The sequence below is a fragment of the Podarcis filfolensis genome, assembly GCF_964270895.1.
Source record: "Podarcis filfolensis genome assembly, chromosome: 12".
Lineage (NCBI taxonomy): Eukaryota > Metazoa > Chordata > Lepidosauria > Squamata > Lacertidae > Podarcis > Podarcis filfolensis.
In genome coordinates, this window is record NC_139614.1 from 50,058,108 (window position 1) to 50,075,876 (window position 17,769).

At 46.3% G+C, this 17,769-nt stretch overlaps 1 protein-coding gene across 1 annotated transcript; it reads right to left on the reverse strand.

Annotated features, from left to right (window-relative positions):
• Positions 1-3,305: 3,305 nt before the first annotated feature.
• Positions 3,306-17,152, reverse strand: MYD88 (MYD88 innate immune signal transduction adaptor). The gene is made up of 5 exons (XM_083580011.1): positions 16,739-17,152; positions 12,301-12,435; positions 8,855-9,035; positions 5,157-5,248; positions 3,306-4,458 (listed from the first exon to the last, which is right to left on the reverse strand). The coding sequence occupies exons 1-5, from the start codon at positions 17,082-17,084 to the stop codon at positions 4,304-4,306; spliced, it is 909 nt and encodes a 302-aa protein (XP_083436137.1). The 5' UTR covers positions 17,085-17,152; the 3' UTR covers positions 3,306-4,303.
• Between the last annotated feature and the right edge of the window lie 617 nt (positions 17,153-17,769).

Sequence of the window (17,769 nt, forward strand, 5' to 3'; positions counted from 1 at the left end):
GCCATCCTTACACCTTGTAAGATCCACAGTTTAACATGTGAAGAAGTGGGGGAAAGAGTATAAACCATTTTGTGATTGCAGAACTGAACCATGCAATCATGAGGGGAGAGGATGACTGTGCAGTGCTATTACTGAGAAGTTAGTTCCACTGAGTTAAGTGGTTTAAGTGCATACCCAGCTGCAGTTTTCAATCGTTATTTTCTTTGAAAACACAGTTCCCTGTTTTCTAAGTAGCTGTCACAGTCTCTCTCGTTCATATATAATGATAGGAACTATTTCAAAGTGCATGGGATCTGAAGGAAGGTCTCTGCAACACTCAGGAATGTAATACAACACAAGGACAACAGACGATGTACCAATTTAGTTTTACAGACATCACATGGGGTATTATTCCCTGCCCAGGAATAATTGCGCTGCAGCCCACTTCTTTGGAATGCTGAGAACCGCCATTTTGTAAAGAGCTTGCGTTTATCTTAAGATTCACCTTTCCCTGGAAGGAATACCAGTGGCAGAGCTGGACACTGAGGTCCAGCTCCAAGGGCCTTCTGGTGGTTCCCTCACTGCGAGAAGTGAAGCTACAGGGAACCAGGCAGAGGAGCTTCCCGGTAGTGGCACCCGCCCTGTGGAATGCCCTCCCATCAGATGTGAAGGAAATAAACAACTGCAGTCATACCTCGGGTTACAGACGCTTCAGGTTGCGTTTTTTCGGGTTATGGACCCACCTAAACCCGGAAGTACCAGAACGGGTTACTTCCGGGTTTCGGTGGCCGCGCATGCACAGAAGCGCTAAATCGTGCTTTGCGCATGCGCAGAAGCACCAAATCGCAACCCACGCGTGCACAGATGCACCACTGCGGATTGCGAACGTGCATCCCACACGGATCACATTCGCAACCCGAGCGTCCACTGTATCTGAATTTTAGAAGACATCTGAAAGCAGCCCTGTTTAGAGAAGTTTTTAATGTTTGATGTTTTTAATATTCTGTTGGGAGCTGCCCTGAGTGGCTGGGGAAATCCAGCCAGATGGACGGGGGTATATTATTATTATTATTATTATTATTATTATTATTATTATTATTGGCAAAACCACAAAGAGCCTAAATACCACAAGCAACTCCAGGGCCAGCCTACCCTTCTTGTTTCCCACAGTATTTGGTAAGCAGAGGTAAACTGCCCCTCTCTATGGAGGTTCCATTCAGCTTTCGTGGTTTAGAATTATTCTGTTTGGGCACATAATATATCCTCATCCTTGGACATGTCTCTGTACATAGATGGATACGGAATGCACACCCAGAGAAAAATCCAAGGATTAACCGAGCACCCATTCCTCCCCGTCTTTCATTTCTGGAGGTCACAGGAAAAACATTTTCAGGGTGGCAGGGTTGAGTAGAGTTCAGAAAATTTGGAAGCAAGCACGCAGTGGGCTGAGTTGAACTGGAAATGGTGAGCAACAGGGTGCGGTTAGAATACCCAGCCAAATGCAGCCTGTGTAAACACATGCAAGGAGAGGTAGATCAATCAGGATTTTTTTAAAAAAATAAAAAAGAGCCTCAATGAACTCTGATCATTGAAGAGAAGAGTGGATTTGATATCCCGCTTTATCACTACCCGAAGGAGTCTCAAAGCGGCTAACATTCTCCTTTCTCTTCCTCCCTCACAACAAACACTCTGTGAGGTGAGTGGGGCTGAGAGACTTCAGAGAAGTGTGACTGGCCCAAGGTCACCCAGCAGCTGCATGTGGAAGAGCGGAGACGCGAACCCGGTTCACCAGATTACGAGACTACCGCTCTTAACCACTACACCACACTGGCTCTCCTACTGTCTCCCGCGGGCAGCCTCCCAGATGCAAACTCGAGACACGTCAACTAGGAAATGCAGCAGAACTGTTCTCTAACTCAATTTGCCCCAACGAAACTAAGGCACTTTTATTCTGACTTGCCACATTATTTGGAGAGAATCGTTCCCTCTGTTGATGTTCAGCCTGTGTCTGCCTAAGCATGTGTTCCAAAATGGCATCGCGCGCACAAGGAAGGCTTGTGGGGACCCCAAAGTTTGCAGAAGTACCAAAAAATGTGTAAGGGAAAGAGAGGATTAGCCTTAAAAATAAAAGGCCTGAAGGGGGCTAAGCATGTTCCATCACAACAAATGCTGGTTGCTGGACAGAGCGAAGAGAAACAGAGCAGCTGCAATCCTGAACAGCAGCATTCCAGAATGTGCCTTTTTGTTGTACAACCCACTTGTTTTCCTTATAATATCCACAATTTATCTTCTGTGAAAATGCCCTTATTCCTATCGAGCTATTGTCAATATTGCTATCTGGGCTAGAACTCATGGAAATGTTTGGCACAGCATGGGACACATCTATGAGATCTCTTTTTGTGTTTTTATAATAGTAGAAGACTGGCTAACCCCTGGTCCTCAACTCAGCGCTCGTACACTCATTCCTCCCCTCGCAAGATCCAGTTAGTCAGTTACTTCCTGGCTTGCAGCAAACCTGGATGGCCATCTGTCAGGGATGCTTCAGTGGAGATTCCTGCACTGCAGAGGGTTTGGACCGATGACCCTCTTGCTTCCCTTCAACTCTATGATTCCATAAACTATGGCTTGTGCTTCCCCTGCAAACCATTGCTTCAGCTCTAGTTTTGCAGAACAAGCACAAGCCATAGTTTGCTGGTTCAGATGCAATGGTGAATTATGGCTTGTTGCAAACCAGGAATTAACTAATTAAGCAGAGTATGTGGGAGGAGCATGGAGAGCTCGAGAGCCAAGACTCAAACATGTAACACCAAACCATGATGTGCCGTTAATCGTGATTGACTGTTGCTGTTGTTTAGTAATGTCTGACTCTTCGTGACCCCATGGACCAGAACAAGCAAGGCACCCCTATCCTCCACCCTCCCGCAGCTTGGCCAAACTCATGCTGGTAGCTTCGAGAACACCGTCCAACCATCTCATCCTCTGTCGTCCTCTTCTCCTTGTGCCCTCCATCTTTCCCAACATCAGGGTCTTTTCCAGGGAGTCTTCTCTTCTCATGAGGTGGCCAAAGTATTGGAGCCTCAGCTTCAGGATCTGTCCTTCCAGTGAGCACTTGGGGCTGATTTCCTTCAGAGGGCACAAGGAGAAGGGGACGACAGAGGACGAGATGGTTGGACGGTGTTCGCAAAGCTACCAGCATGAGTTTGACCAAACTGCGGGAGGCAGTGGAAGACAGGAGGGCCTGGTGTGCTCTGGTCCATGGGGTCACGAAGAGTCGAACACGACTAAACAACAGCATGCAAAGAATGCAAATGACCATTGCAAACGTATTGCAGCGCAAACATATTGTTTGAATTGTAGGGGTTCCTTCCTATCCACAGCTTCACAGGCAGGCAGATTTTTGGGAAACTCAATGGACCCAAAGAGCAGAAAATCCCAACGTGCTTTTCAAAGTGCTTGGGCAAGGTTTAGGAAGCAGAAAGCTTGAAAGAAAACAGAAACCACAGTTTCAACCCACTTCCCCCACTGGCCATTATAAAATGTTGAGAAGTGCTGTGGCACCCAGAGTCAGGCAGTGCTTTGATTAAAGAGAGAATGGATTGGATTGGCAGGCTGTTGGTCCAATTCTAGGCATGCAGTTGGGGTGAGGGCAGGATCAAACACACCTTGGCAGCTGCCTAAGATCCTTCAGGAATGCCCACCTCAAACTTAAACCCCTCCGTAGGAATGCCCACCACATACACTTAAAATAATTCTCCACCCCATGACAAATGGCAGGCAGGGAGAGTTGCGGAATCTGGTTATCCTTCTGTACAATAGCAGGTTTAAGTTGTGGATCTTGGGAGACCAGTGATCCATCTCTATTTTTTAAGGCACTAGGAACTCAGGCTTGCCAGAAACAGGATACTGGGGAAGGGGACGTTAGTCCATTTGTTGGTTTGTGCTAGTAAAAAAAAGGTTGCTGTTGAGTTGTCAGAAAGAGAGACACTTTGCAGAAGATCACCGCCATTTTGCGAGCCGCAGCTGTTGAAAGCTTTCTCCCGCCCGCGTTCATTCTTTCTCAATTCCCCTGTTTCGCAAGGAGGAAATCAGCTGAAATCAGGAAACGTCGACCCAAAACCTCAAGAGCAGCTTCAGTTCTCAGTACTTTCTAGCCCTCCTTTTTAAAACGGACTGGCTTCTGAGGCACGGGGTTGTTTCGGAGATTCGGTGAGGCAAGGGTTTAGCACAAGTCGACAAAGGCTAAGAAAGACTTAGCCCCTCCACTTCCCTTCCTCAAGACGCAGTTCAAGTCACGACGCAAGACACTCAGCCTCACGGCTTTGCATCATGGGACCAACAGGGACTTGGCCAGCCGCATCCAGAACCATTTCTTGGTGCAGGGGTTGGTGTAGTCGCAAACTGTAATGAACCTGAGGATGCTCGGGAACTCCTTCTTCATGCTTTTGCACTTAACTGGAATGAGGCACTTGCGGCGAGCTCCTGAAAGAGGAAGCCGACATGGGAATGTGACATAACAAGAGATGGCCTGAGACCCTCTTCCTCTCTCCTTCACAGAGAGGCAGGAAACAGGTGCCCCCACTTTCCTTTCTGAGCTCCAACGAGGCTCTGCGTCAGAGCAGAGTCAAAATTTCTCAGAAAAACTTTTTCTGAGAATTTCCCTTTTACCCCTTCCTCTCCACCCCCCCGTAAGGGACGCAGGTGGCGCTGTGGGTTAAACCACAGAGCCTAGGACTTGCCGATCAGAAGGTTGGCGGTTCGAATCCCCATGACGGGGTGAGCTCCCGTTGCTCGGTCCCTGCTCCTGCCAACCTAGCAGTTTGAAAGCACGTCAAAGTGCAAGTAGATAAATAGGTACCACTCCAGCGGGAAGGTAAACGGTGTTTCCGTGCACTGCTCTGGTCCGCCAGAAGCAGCTTAGTCATGCTGGCCACATGACCTGGAAGCTGCACGCCGGCTCCCTCGGCCAATAAAGCGAGATAAGCGCTGCAACCCCAGAGTCGGCCACGACTGGACCTAATGGTCAGGGGTCCCTTTACCTTTACTCCATCCCCCGGACACACACACACACACACACACACACACACACACAGGCTCCAGGGTGCCTCACGGGAAGTGGATCATAAATTTAACAAACAAGTAGCAACAATATGGATCAGGTAGGCCATGCAGGTGTTTACCTGGGGAGAGGCTGAGGGCAAACTTGGTCTGGAAGTCACAGGCTTCGCTATCGAGGTAGTCATCCGAAATCACTACCACCATTTTCCGGCACCTGAAGTTTTTTTTAAAAAAACACAGAACAGAGAAAACACGTTTGTGAAAAGTGAGCGGACAACTGAGAGGATGAAGCCTAGGCAACTGGAAGTGTTCTGACCAACAGGGAACGGGGCGTTTTCGGAGCTCTAGATACGGCCTAGTGCAGTGGTCCTCAAAGGAGAGAATGGCGAGAATGGCGGGAACATTCAAGGACAATCAATACTCTGTTTTGAGAATGACTCCTCCTCTTCTGTAGCTGCGTTGTTTTATACTTCCTGGATGTCCCGTGATCACATTATAAAGCGGTTGTGTTTTATGTTTTAAATCAAGTTGTTTCTTTTTGTTTCCCAGTGTATTTCTTGTTGATAAAATATTCGGTGCGGCGCCAGCAAACTTTCATTCTGAAAGTGTGGCCCAGAGAAAAAAGATTAAGGGCCTCTGGCCTAGTGGGTAACTGGGGAGCCTGAAAGATGTGTGGGTCAAAGCACAAGGCACTCCATTTCCTCCCCACCATATGCACATCTTCTCTTAAGTCCCCGCACATCTGCATCTACCTAGTCCCAATACTTTAAAGTGGCGAGAAACATCTTAATATAGCCCCAAAACTGCATCCGACCCAAACTTTAAAGCAGAGCCTGACTATACGAATACGGACTGTAAAGTATTTGTCAGCCTCTCCTCCTCTTCTTCTCTGTGACCATATGCAAAGGTAGATGGTGTTGTTGTTTAGTCGTTTAGTCGTGTCCGACTCTTTGTGACCCCCTGGACCAGAGCACGCCAGGTACTTCTTTCTTCCATTGCCTCCCACAGTTTGGTCAAACTCATGCTGGTAGCTTCGCGAACACTGTCCAGCCATCTCGCCCTCTGTCGTCCCCTTCTCCTTGTGCCCTCCATCTTTCCCAACATCAGGGTCTTTTCCAGGGAGTCTTCTCTTCTCATGAGGTGGCCAAAGTCTTGGAGCCTCAGCTTCGGGATCTGTCCTTCAGTGAGCACTCAGGGCTGATTTCCTTCAGAATGGATAGGTTTGATCTTCTTGCAGTCCATGGGGCTCTCAAGCGTCTCCTCCAGCACCATAATTCAAAAGCATCAATTCTTTGGCGATCAGCCTTCTTTATGGTCCAGCTTTCACTTCCATACATCACTACTGGCAAAACCATAGCTTTTACTATACGGACCTTTGTCGGCAAGGTGGTGTCTCTACTTTTTAAGATGCTGTCTAGGTTTCTCATTGCTTTTCTCCCAAGAAGCAGGCGTCTTTTAATTTCGTGGCTGCTGTCACCATCTGCAGTGATCATGGAGCTCAAGAAAGTAAAATCTCTCACTGCCTCCATTTCTTCCCCTTCTATTTGCCAGGAGGTGATGGGACCAGTTGCAGAGGTAGATAGAGATCCCAAATCTCCAGCTTACTGTTACACAATCTTAGGAAAAGCTGCTCTCTCTGGCTGTCTCCATCTTAAACATCACTGGGCTTTGAAGACCATTCATTCATTTAAAAATGCACAGACCACATTCTCCCAATATCCAGGTGGCGCCTGGGAATGGCATACGGTAAGGAATCAATTGCTGTAAATTGCAGGAGTGTGTGTGTCAGGGATTGCTGTTGTGCTCAGGTCCTGCTTGTGAGCTTGCCATAGGAAGACTTCTAAATGGAGATCTTCATTCCACTTGGTATTTCTATTGGATTTCATTGGTTTTATGTTCCACCCGCACTGCTGGCTGACTTGCCTGCCTGCCGTTTTGTCATCATGCTGGAGTTGCTACTGCCACCAACAGGCAGCCATGTGAACTGCAGCATGACAACAGCCTTACAATTTATTTTCTATATGACACATGCAGGTGGGTTTTTTTTTTTAATGTAACTGTTTTACTTAATTTATATCCTAAATTGCTTTGGGATGCCTCACTGGAAGCAATTCATAAACAAAATAAATAAATATCAGGTATCCAGTTGGCCGCTGTGAGAATAGGATGCTGGACTGAATAGATAATGATAAAATCCATTAAATTACAACCTTTTCAGCACCGATTTCATTCTCAGTTTTTTCTGGGCTGTTCTATTCTGCCAATTCCTTTTTTTATCACTACTATTTTTACTGTGTAGTTTTTTGAGGGGTAGTGTTTTATTTCTTTTTATTCAACAAAACCTCTAGACCACTTGATCAAAAAGAAATGAAAACTCTAGGCGATTCACATAAAATAGCACAAGATATTATTTAAAACGCCAGTAAAAAAATCATACTTTAGAAACAAGTAGATATAATAAAAAATACATTGTGAAAATGCCCTCGGCAGCCAGTGTAGTGTAGTGTAGTGGTTACAGTGTCAGTCTAGGACCTGGGAGACCATGGTTCGAATCCCCACTCTGTCATGAAGTATACTGGGTAACCTTGGGCTACTCACTGCCCCTCAGCCTAACCTAACTCATAGCAATAGATTCTCTCTGCCTGCTACTTGTGGGGATTAACTGAGGGAGAGAAACATGTAAGCCACTTTGAGCTCCTTGGAGGAAAAGGTGGGCTATAAATTCAATTATGAATGAATGAATGAATAAAATAAGTGTTGATGGGCAGCATAAAAGTCCCTAAAGCAAATAAATATTACAGCCACCTTTTCCCAGCCTTAAAGTAATACAAAAGGAATGCAATACGTTTTTAAAAACTAGACTTGTTAACTAGTTCCTAGTTATTCTAGATTGCTTAGAATAAAGGTATTTACCAGCTGATTGCTGATCCCTGTTCCAACAGGTTACTGGAAAAAAGCGGCAAGCTTTGTAAGGTCTCAGTTGTTTCAGAATGAATTGAACAAGCAGTTGTATTGGGAGTTGCATTCTTTTAAATAATTTTATTTAATGGGGGGCTGTTCGGGGGCAGAAGGCTGAATCCACTGTTAGAGCGGATCCACTGAAATCCAGGGGCATGACTACTTCTATTGATTTCGCTGTCTACTCTTGGTTTTTTCTGCTTTACTGGTTAAAAACTTTGTAACGGAAATGTTCAATAGATGTTGAAAACAAAACAGAAAAACAAAAACAAACATTCATTCCTTAACTGATTCTTGCTTTGTACATCCATTTGTAATTAAATTTAACATGACCTCCGATCTTCCCACTGTGTTCCCAGATTAAATTCCTTAAATACATGTGATTTAACTTACTATAAATTTTGTTTTATAAAATTATCCAATCAAAACCTGCCAACAGATTAATATTTTTGACAATGTTCTTTTACATATGTCCCACTTTGCTAAATTTTTCGTCAGTAACGTCTCGTAACCTTGCTGATAGTCTCGCCAGTTCAACGTACTCTCTTATTTTATTTTGTTAGTCTGATTTAGATGGGATATCCTCTCCCTTCCAGCCTTTGGCGATTAGAATTCTGGCAGCAACCATACACATACATAAAGACTCTCCTGAACTTTTTTGGGATTTCGTGATCTTTAATTCCTAGTAGGAAGGCTTCAGGGTTTTTTTAAGGGAAAGAGCATTTGAACATTTTCTTAAGCTCGTTATAAATCAAGAGTCTACTCCTGAGTAGAACTTAGCTGGGAACAAACCCAGAGAGCTGCGGGAGGCACAATGGATATTTCCATTGCTGCCCACCTGGGTATATATTCCTCAACTCACCGCGTCTCTATAAGTTCGCTGGTGATGGACCAGACGCACGTTCCGGGGAGGACATCCCGGTCAAACACACAGAGCTTCAGCTTGTGCTCTGTCTGTTCCAGCTCTTGGATCATCTCTTGCACAAAGTGAAGGTCGTTCGGGCAGTAACAGATGAAGGCATCAAACATCTCTACCGTTTGTCCTGAATTAAAACAACAACGAAAACAACACTAGATGAGATTATGCATTCATTTATGCCAACTCTCAAGAGACTGCTATCTACCGTATTTTTCACTCTATAAGACACACCGGACCACAAGACGCACCTCGTTTTTGGAGGAGGAAAACAAGAAAAAAAATATTCTGAATCTCAGAAGCCAGAACAGCAAGAGGGATCGCTGCGCACTGAAAGCAATCTGGCTTCTGGGATAGCTGAGCAGCCTGCATTCCCTCCATAAGACGCACACACATTTCCCCTTACTTTTTAGGAGGGAAAAAGTGAGTCTTGTAGAGCAAAAAATACGGTACTTTCAGAATTAAAAACTGGCAGTGATCTGCCCCCTTTTTGGGGGGTTCAGCTCAAAATAATTGTTGAGCTTTTTTTAGGGAGGAGGAAAGCCCCATTTTGGGGGGAATTCCTTTTTGGGGGGTTAATGGGCGTGGCAAGGGGGTGGGGCAGGAGGAAAGGGAGCCAGAGATCAACCGCGATCTAACAAAACCTCGTGGGGAACCACCAGTAGATCACGATCGACCTGTTGGACATCCCTGATTTAGGCCTTCATTGCATTAATATGCCCCCTTTTTCTCAAGGTGGCAAACATGGACCACCCCCCTCCTCCTTTAAACCCCACAACAACCCTGTGAGGTAGGTGAGGCTGAGAAGCAGAGACTGGCCCAAGGCCACCCAGTGAATTTCATGGCGGACTGGGGATTCGAACCCTGGTCTCTCAGGTCCTAGCCCAATGCGCTAACCACTATACCACACTGGCGCGAATGGAGGGAGCGGGGAAGTGTTACCCGTCTGAGCCAGCCTTGCACACACGTTCTCAAAAATTACCGTCCCCCGGCTCACATAGAGCTGTGAAACGTCCTCAGACTTAAAATTGCTGTATACCTTCCCTGCTAGTCACCTGGAGGATGTAACCGCTCTCCACAGGAGAGCAGGAAAGTAGCTGCTTGCAAACCGCATGTTGTAACAGATGCTTGGCAATCACCATATTTTTCGCTCTATAAGACGCACTTTTTCCCTCCTAAAAAGTAAGGGGAAATGTGTGTGCGTCTTATGAAGCGAATGCAGGCTGCGCGGCTAAGCCAGAAGCCAGAACAGGGAGAGGGAGCGCTGCGCAGCACTCCCTCTAGCTATTCTGGCTTTTGGATAGCCCCCGCGAAGCCTCCGTAGGGCAGCGGGACGAAGGCTTGCGGGAAGTGGGGGGAAGAAGAAGAAGAAGAAGAAGAGTTTGGATTTGATATCCCGCCTTTCACTCCCCTTCAGGAGTCTCAAAGCGACTAACATTCTCCTTTCCCTTCCTCCCCCACAACAAACACTCTGTGAGGTGAGTGGGGCTGAGAGACTTCGGAGAAGTGTGACTAGCCCAAGGTCACCCAGCAGCTGCATGTGGAGGAGCGGGGAAGTGAACCCGGTTCCCCAGATTACGAGACTACCGCTCTTAACCACTACACCACGCTGGCTCTCGCTGGGAAGGGACAAAGCGTGCAACTCTGTCCCTTCTCCCACCTCCCAGAAAAGCCCCCAAGAACCGCGCTCCCTTTAAAGAGCGCACGGTTCTTGCGGGAGATGGGGGAAGGTACAGAGGGCAGCTTACCCGCGCAGGGAGAGCCTTCATCCCGCTGCCTGGGAGAGGCTTCAGCGGCTATCCCAGAAGCCAGAACAGGTTTCTGAGATTCACATTTTTTTTTCTTGTTTCCTCCCCCCCAAACTAGGTGCGTCTTATCATCTGGTGCGTCCTATGGAGCGAAAAATACGGTACACGTAGCTCAAACTCCATTTAACACATTGCTCTACAGAGCACCCTCCTCCAGGAAGAATTCTAGACAGGCCGATGAGCTATGCAGGCGCCTCCATGGGCGGTAATACCGAGGTCAAAGAAAAACTTGCTTGCACATGTCTTCCCTCTTAGTTTAGCTGCACGTTTATCGTCGTGTTGCTGTGCTCAAGGGTTACACTGGTTTCCCAAAACGCAGCATTTTAACTGTTTCTTTTTTCAAGAGTGTTATTAATTTCCCAGTAATAAGCATTAGCTACCATGATATATATTTTTTAAAAAAGAGTGTGATAGATTGTGCTCATTTTACCTGGTGCTTTTCTCTTTGTTTCTTTTTAAAATAATTTCAATTAAAGATTTTCTCTGTTTGCAAAAGTATGCGCATCAGTCTATTTTTTCAGGTTATAAAGTCTTTTCTGCAGGTCGGTTACGTTTAATATGAGACTTTAGCGTTGTATACGGTATTTTACCTGGTGCTTTTGAATAGCTGCACAGCAAGCAAATTCAACAGGTGCACTTCAAAGAGGTGCAATCTGTGTGAGGCCGGGAGCTTTACCTGTGAATTTCTGCCTGCTGCAAAACCGTTAAAAGGTTCAGGAGCCCTGCCAGAAAATTAGGCGCCCATCAACCCTAGCCACAAAAGGTGGGAAAGTTATCTCATTTCCTCTTCCTTTCAGTGGCTGCATAAACACTGTTCTCTCTCTCACACCCAGACCATCTTTTCCGAATCAAATAATCTTATTTGGTCCCTTACCATTCCCGCCCCGACCTGGCCACAGTGATCCATGCGACGGTCACCTCCAGGCTTGACTACTGTAATTCGCTCTACGCGGGGCTGCCCTTGAAGCTGTCCCAGAAAGTCCAGCGGGTGCAGAATGCTGCAGCGAGGCTCCTCACAGGGTCTCTGCCATGGGAGCATATTCACCCAGTGCTTTTCCAGCTGCACTGGCTCCTGATGGAGTATAGGGTCAGATTTAAGGTGCTGGTTTTGACCTTTAAAGCCCTTCACGGCCTAGGACCCTCGTACCTATGGGACCGCCTCTCCCATAAATAGCAACAGGTCCATAAATAGCAACACCCTAGTGGTCCCAGGCCCTAAGGAAGTTAGATTAGCTTCAAACAGAGCCAGGGCCTTTTCAACTCTGGCTCCGGTCTGGTGGAACGCTCTGTCTCATGAGACCAGGGCCCTGCAGGATCTGATTTCTTTCCGCAGGGCCTGTAAGACAGAGTTGTTCTGCCTGGCCTTTGGCTTGGAGCCAATTTGATTCCCTCCCTCCCTCCCTCTCTTTCTTTTTTCTTTTTCTTCTCCACCTGCAATGAGGCTACATTTTAATATTTTAATGTTTCAATATTTTAATGTTGTATTTTAATTTTGTTTTTAAGTTGTAATCATTCAACTTGTTTTTATTATTGCTTGTAAGCTGCCCTGAGCCTTATTATTATGGTCTTTTCCTTTTCTTTTACCAAGGGGGTCATCTTGCGTAGTGATGCCCTGCAGTTCCGATGACCTTGCGATGCTGCTGTCCACCGCCGGGACCTGAACGGGCCTCTCTGTCTCCTCCTCCTGTTTCCTCCGCAGGTACTTCTTGCAATCTTCTTCTGCAAAGAGTCATAGAACAATAATAATAATAATAATAAGGCCTGTTTCTGGGTATGCTTCATTTGCGGTTCGGGCCTGTCCGCACGACAGCCTCCTCTGCTCAGTGGTAAACCACAAACACAGGAAACATGGGCTAGAGGGAGCAGGAGGAGGCTAAATCTCTCTTCCTGGGCCAATAACCTAAAGCCAATGATGGGGACTCACACAAACTGACCCTGAACCAGCTCAATCTCTACACCCGTTAAATTGGCTAAAATGTATAAGGTAAACAATAAATGTTGGAAATGTAAAGAAAAAGAAGGAACATTTCACCATATGTGGTGGGAATGTAAAAAGGCAAAAAACTTCTGGGAAATGATATACAATGAGATGAAAAAAATGTTGAAATATACATTTATTTAAAAACCAGAAGCTTTTTTTATTGGGCATTGTAGGGGATGATATAAATAGAAATGATTGTAAGCTGTTTTTATACGCAATGACGGCAGCAAGAATATTACTGGCACAAAAATGGAAGCAAGAAGAATTACCGACGAAAGAAGATTGGCGGATGAAACTGATGGACTATGCAGAATTAGATAAACTAAAGGGAAGAATTCGAAACTGGCGGGACCAGAGATTCACAGAAGATTGGCGTAAATTTACGGACTATCTGAAAAGTAATTGTGATGATCAGATTACATTTGTAGGTTTGCAGGAAGTTTTGTGAGGTGAATAATTTGAATTATTGCATAATTGGATGAAAAGGACGATGTTAGTTAAGATAATGAAAGGCAATATGAATTTAAGAAATGCAGAAGAAATCATAAAAATGGGGGATCATCAGAGGTGCTGATGGAAGTCCAAAAAATTGTATAAGATGTGAAATTTTGTGGTATGTATGACAATTAATATGTCTTAAAATGAATAAAAATTATTTTTAAAAAAAGAATCAGCTCAACCTCATGCAACTAGCATGCAGAGGTCAGGTGAGTATTGCATGAAAGTGGAGCCTCCATGTCCTGGGGCAGTATACCTCAGATTTGCAAGATCTTGGGGGACAGCAATGGAGAGGGTGCAGATCTCCACCTGCCCTGGTTGGGAACTTTCTTGTAGCAAACACTAGGCTGCCACTGGGGACAGACAGAGGGGTCTGGATTTGTTAGGCACTGGGGAACACTCTGGGGCAAGGATAATGAGCCTGGGCTCCCCAGGTGTTATTGAACTGCATCTTCCACTATCCCTGAACATTGGCCATGCTGGTTGGGGCTGATGGGAAACCAGGGTGGATAAAAATCAATGATTTAAAAAAAATAAAAATAATATTTTTTTATTTAAATCAGATTTTTTTTAAAATTTAAATTGGATTTTTAAAATAAAATGCTTTTGGAGGAAAAAGTCTTTCTATTGAAGTTACATTATAGTCCAAAGACTATTCATTAGGAAATAAAGATTTGTTTTAAGTTTTTCATGTGTGCTAAAACTCAGTCTAAGTTGTTGTTTTTTTAACTGTTTAACCACATCAGTTAACAAACATGGATACATATGCTATGTTATTGTCTTAGTTAAATAAATTGTTTAAAAAATAAAAATGATTTTTCTCCTTCCAATAAAGTACAGCGGAAAAGTTGTCCAAATATAAACAGTTAACTTATTAAACCTCACAATAATTTCATAATTATTTGTAAAAACTACTCTGAAAATTTAATATTCCAAAAATGAAACCTTCATTTGGTTGTAAATATTAAGATTATACCAACAAGAATGAGTCTTTCTGTTAAAAAAATGATTTAAATCAAGTCTTACTGAATAGTGATTTAAATCAATTCATTTTAAATCAAATCTACCCTGTGGGAAACAGTGCAACAGCATCTAAAAATGCAGATTGAGGATTGCAGGAGCAAGCACAACCTACAGCCATGCAATAGAGGCAGTGTGGTGCAGTGGTTAGAGTGCCGGATTAGGACCCTGGAGACCCGGGTTCAAATTCCCACCCGGGAATGAAGTCCGCTGGGTGACCTTGGGCCAGTCACAGTCGTCTTTCAGCCTCACCTACCCCACAGGGTTGTTGTTGGGACTGAAAGAGGAGGGGCAGAGCCCAGAAGGGCCAGCTTGATATAAAGGCAGGATATAAATGCAGCAAACAAAACACAAAATGATGCCAAGCTTTAGATTTTGTTGCTGCTTCAAATATCAGTCTCTAGTTTGAAAGTGAGGAGGAATTAAAGAACCTTTTATTGAGGGTAAAAGAGGAGAGCGCAAAATATGGTCTGAAGCTCAACATCAAAAAAACGAAGATCATGGCCACTGGTCCCATCACCTCCTGGCAAATAGAAGGAGAAGAAATGGAGGGAGTGAGAGATTTTACTTTCTTGGGCTCCATGATCACTGCAGATGGTGACAGCAGCCACGAAATTAAGAGACGCCTGCTTCTTGGGAGGAAAGCAATGACCAACCTAGACAGCATCTTAAAAAGTAGAGACATCACCTTGCCAACAAAGGTCCGTATAGTAAAAGCTATGGTTTTCCCAGTAGTGATGTATGGAAGTGAGAGCTGGACCATAAAGAAGGCTGATCGTCGAAGAATTGATGCTTTTGAATTATGGTGCTGGAGGAGACACTTGAGAGTCTCATGGACTGCAAGAAGATCAAACCTCTCCATTCTTAAGGAAATCAGCCCTGAGTGCTCACTGGAAGGACAGATCGTGAAGCTGAGGCTCCAATACTTTGGCCACCTCATGAGAAGAGAAGACTCCCTGGAAAAGACCCTGATGTTGGGAAAGATGGAGGGCACAAGGAGAAGGGGACAACAGAGGACGAGATGGTTGGATAGTGTCTTTGAAGCTACAAACATGAGTCTGACTAAACTGCGGGAGGCAGTGGAAGACAGGAGTGCCTGGCGTGCTCTGGTCCATGGGGTCACGAAGAGTCGGACACGACTAAACGACTAAACAACAACAAGTTTGGGCTCTCATTCGTTGGTGATGCTGTTGTGTTTTTTGTAAGGATGAACAAGCCATAGCCAGGTAGAGGCACTCGGGAATGCAGCTGTAAAAAGGTAAAGGGACCCCTGACAGTTAAGTCCAGTCGCGAACGACTCTGGGGTTGCGGCGCTCATCTCGCTCTGTAGGCCGAGGGAGCTGGCGTTTGTTCGCAGACAGTTTTTCCGGGTCATGTGGCCAGCATGACTAAGCCGCTTCTGGCGAAACCAGAACAGCGCACAGAAACACCGTTTACCTTCCCGCTGGAGCAGTACCTATTTATCTACTTGCACTTTGACGTGCTTTTGAACTGCTAGGTGGGCAGGAGCAGGGACCCTTCAGCTGTACAGCTCCCTAAAATTTCTTCAGCGAAAGAAAGAAAGAAAGAAAGAAAGAAAGAAAGAAAGAAAGAAAGAAAGACTTGTTTTCTCTTGATGAAGCAAGCGTGTTTTCTTCTGGTAGGGGATTCAAGTTACAGTGGTACCTCAGGTTAAGAACTTAATTCGTTCCGGAGGTCCGTTCTTAACCTGAGATACCAGCTATTTCTGTTCTCATCCTGAAGCAAAGTTCTTAACCCGAGGTACTATTCCTGGGTTAGCGGAGTCTGTAACCTGAAGCGTCTGTAACCCGAGGTGCCACTGTACAAGAAAAGAGATTCTGGCTAAACATCACAAGGATCTTTCTGATGCTAAGAGCAGAGAGCTCAAACACCCACTGAAAGGTCTTCCAGTAAGAGCTGTTTGGGAGTGGACTCTCCTTTAATGGAGGTTTAGAAGCAGAGGCTGGATGGCCATCTGTCAATAGTTGGGATTCCTGCACTGAAGGGGGTTGGACTAGATGACCCTCGGTGCCCCTTCCAACTCTATAATTCTATGATCCTATGTTTTTAGGTTTAATAACAACAACAAAAGCAGCAGCATTGCAGTAACACACCCGGAACCAAAACAGCTTCAAACAGGAGTGCTAAACAACGAGGAAGCGTCAAGAAGGAAACAAAACCAAGACGTTAGGAAGAGGGAGGAAGAATATCAGTGGCCATTTCCTCTCTCTCTCCGGGAAACTGCTCCCTTACAGGCAGAAATCCAACCCGCGACGCCCCGGCGCCCGGCGGCTCCGAGGATGGGCGCAAAGCCTCCTCTGTTGGGAACTGGGTATTGGGGCGCAACAGAAAGGAGAAGCCGTGCGTAAAACAGGGCGCGGGGAGAGAGAGGTGTCCCCCCTTGGACTGGGGCAGAGGGGGCATCGACGGGACGGGGGGAGGGCGAGAATCAGGGGCAGAGGGGGCATCGACGGGACGGGGGAGGGCGAGAATCAGGGGCGTCCCCGGGCCCTGTTTGCTCACCGATGCTGGTCCCCAGGTCAGCCAGGACGTCTCGGCGGCCGAGGAGGCGCAGCAGCCCCAGGAGGCGGCCCACGGTGGCGCCGCCGGGGCAGCGCTTCTGCCAGTCGGCCAAGAGGCTCTCGGTGGGGTCGGCCTTGCCTTCGAAGTGCTTGATCTCCAGGTAGTCGTAGCCCAGCTCCTCGGCCAGCGCCGTCCAGTCGGAGGCCACCGGGGCGCGCGGGTTGAGGAACAGCCCCAGGCGGCGGCGCACCGAGTAGTTGAGCGCCACCAGCGGCACCGAGTCTTCTTCCGACGGGGAGGACGGAGACGCGCCAGCGGCGCCAACAGCAGCAGCGACCTCCGCCATCGCTCGCCTGGCTCTCTCGCGCCTCGCCACCTTCCCTTTCCTGTCCCCGCGGCCGCTTTCGCAACTTCCCCGACGGGGCGGAGCAGGAGGAGGAGATGATGAGCCTCCAAACCGGTTTCGCTTTTGGTGCCGGCTCAGCTGCGGGATGCATCCGTCCCGCAGATTGGAAGATTCAGAATAGATGCATCTAGTGGTTAAAGCTACGGGACGCGCGCTCCCACGAGAGGCAGGGATGTCCACGCCAAGCTAGACGGCTCTAAAATTGTTCTTAGTTATTAAAATTTGAGTATTGTCCTTAGCCCAGAGCTTTCCAAACTGTGTCGTTACAGCTGCAGTGTGTAGGTTTGTCCCGCGAACGCTCCCCACGTTCCTCCCGGGGATTGGAAAGGGGTTAGTTTAACCGACAATTTGCAAGTAAAACTGAATTACTGTGTTGTGAAATGATGCGTGCAAAAAAAGCATGTCACCATCAGGAAAAGTTTGGAAAGCTCTGCCTTAGCCGAAAGATTGCAACAAGGAAATAGAACACAAAATACAAAACAAAGATAAACAATAACCCCATTCTCTCCAGCACACAGTTATTATTTATTAAATTTGATAGAGGAGAGAGCCATCCATAGCTATTGAAAAAACTTCCCCACCCCATTGAACTCTGGGGCTGACTGCCCTGCCAGCAAGCTTCATT

What these genes read in the sequence shown, in the direction of transcription:
- MYD88 (XM_083580011.1), bottom strand. Translation starts at nt 17,084, where the DNA reads ATGGCGGAGGTCGCTGCTGCTGTTGGCGCCGCTGGCGCGTCTCCGTCC. An exon ending in TACGCAAGATGACCCCCTTG is followed by an intron (nt 9,036 to 12,300) that starts GTAAAAGAAAAG and finishes GTTTTAATTCAG; the next exon opens with GACAAACGGTAGAGATGTTT. An exon ending in AGCGAACTTATAGAGACGCG is followed by an intron (nt 5,249 to 8,854) that starts GTGAGTTGAGGA and finishes AAAAAACTTCAG; the next exon opens with GTGCCGGAAAATGGTGGTAG.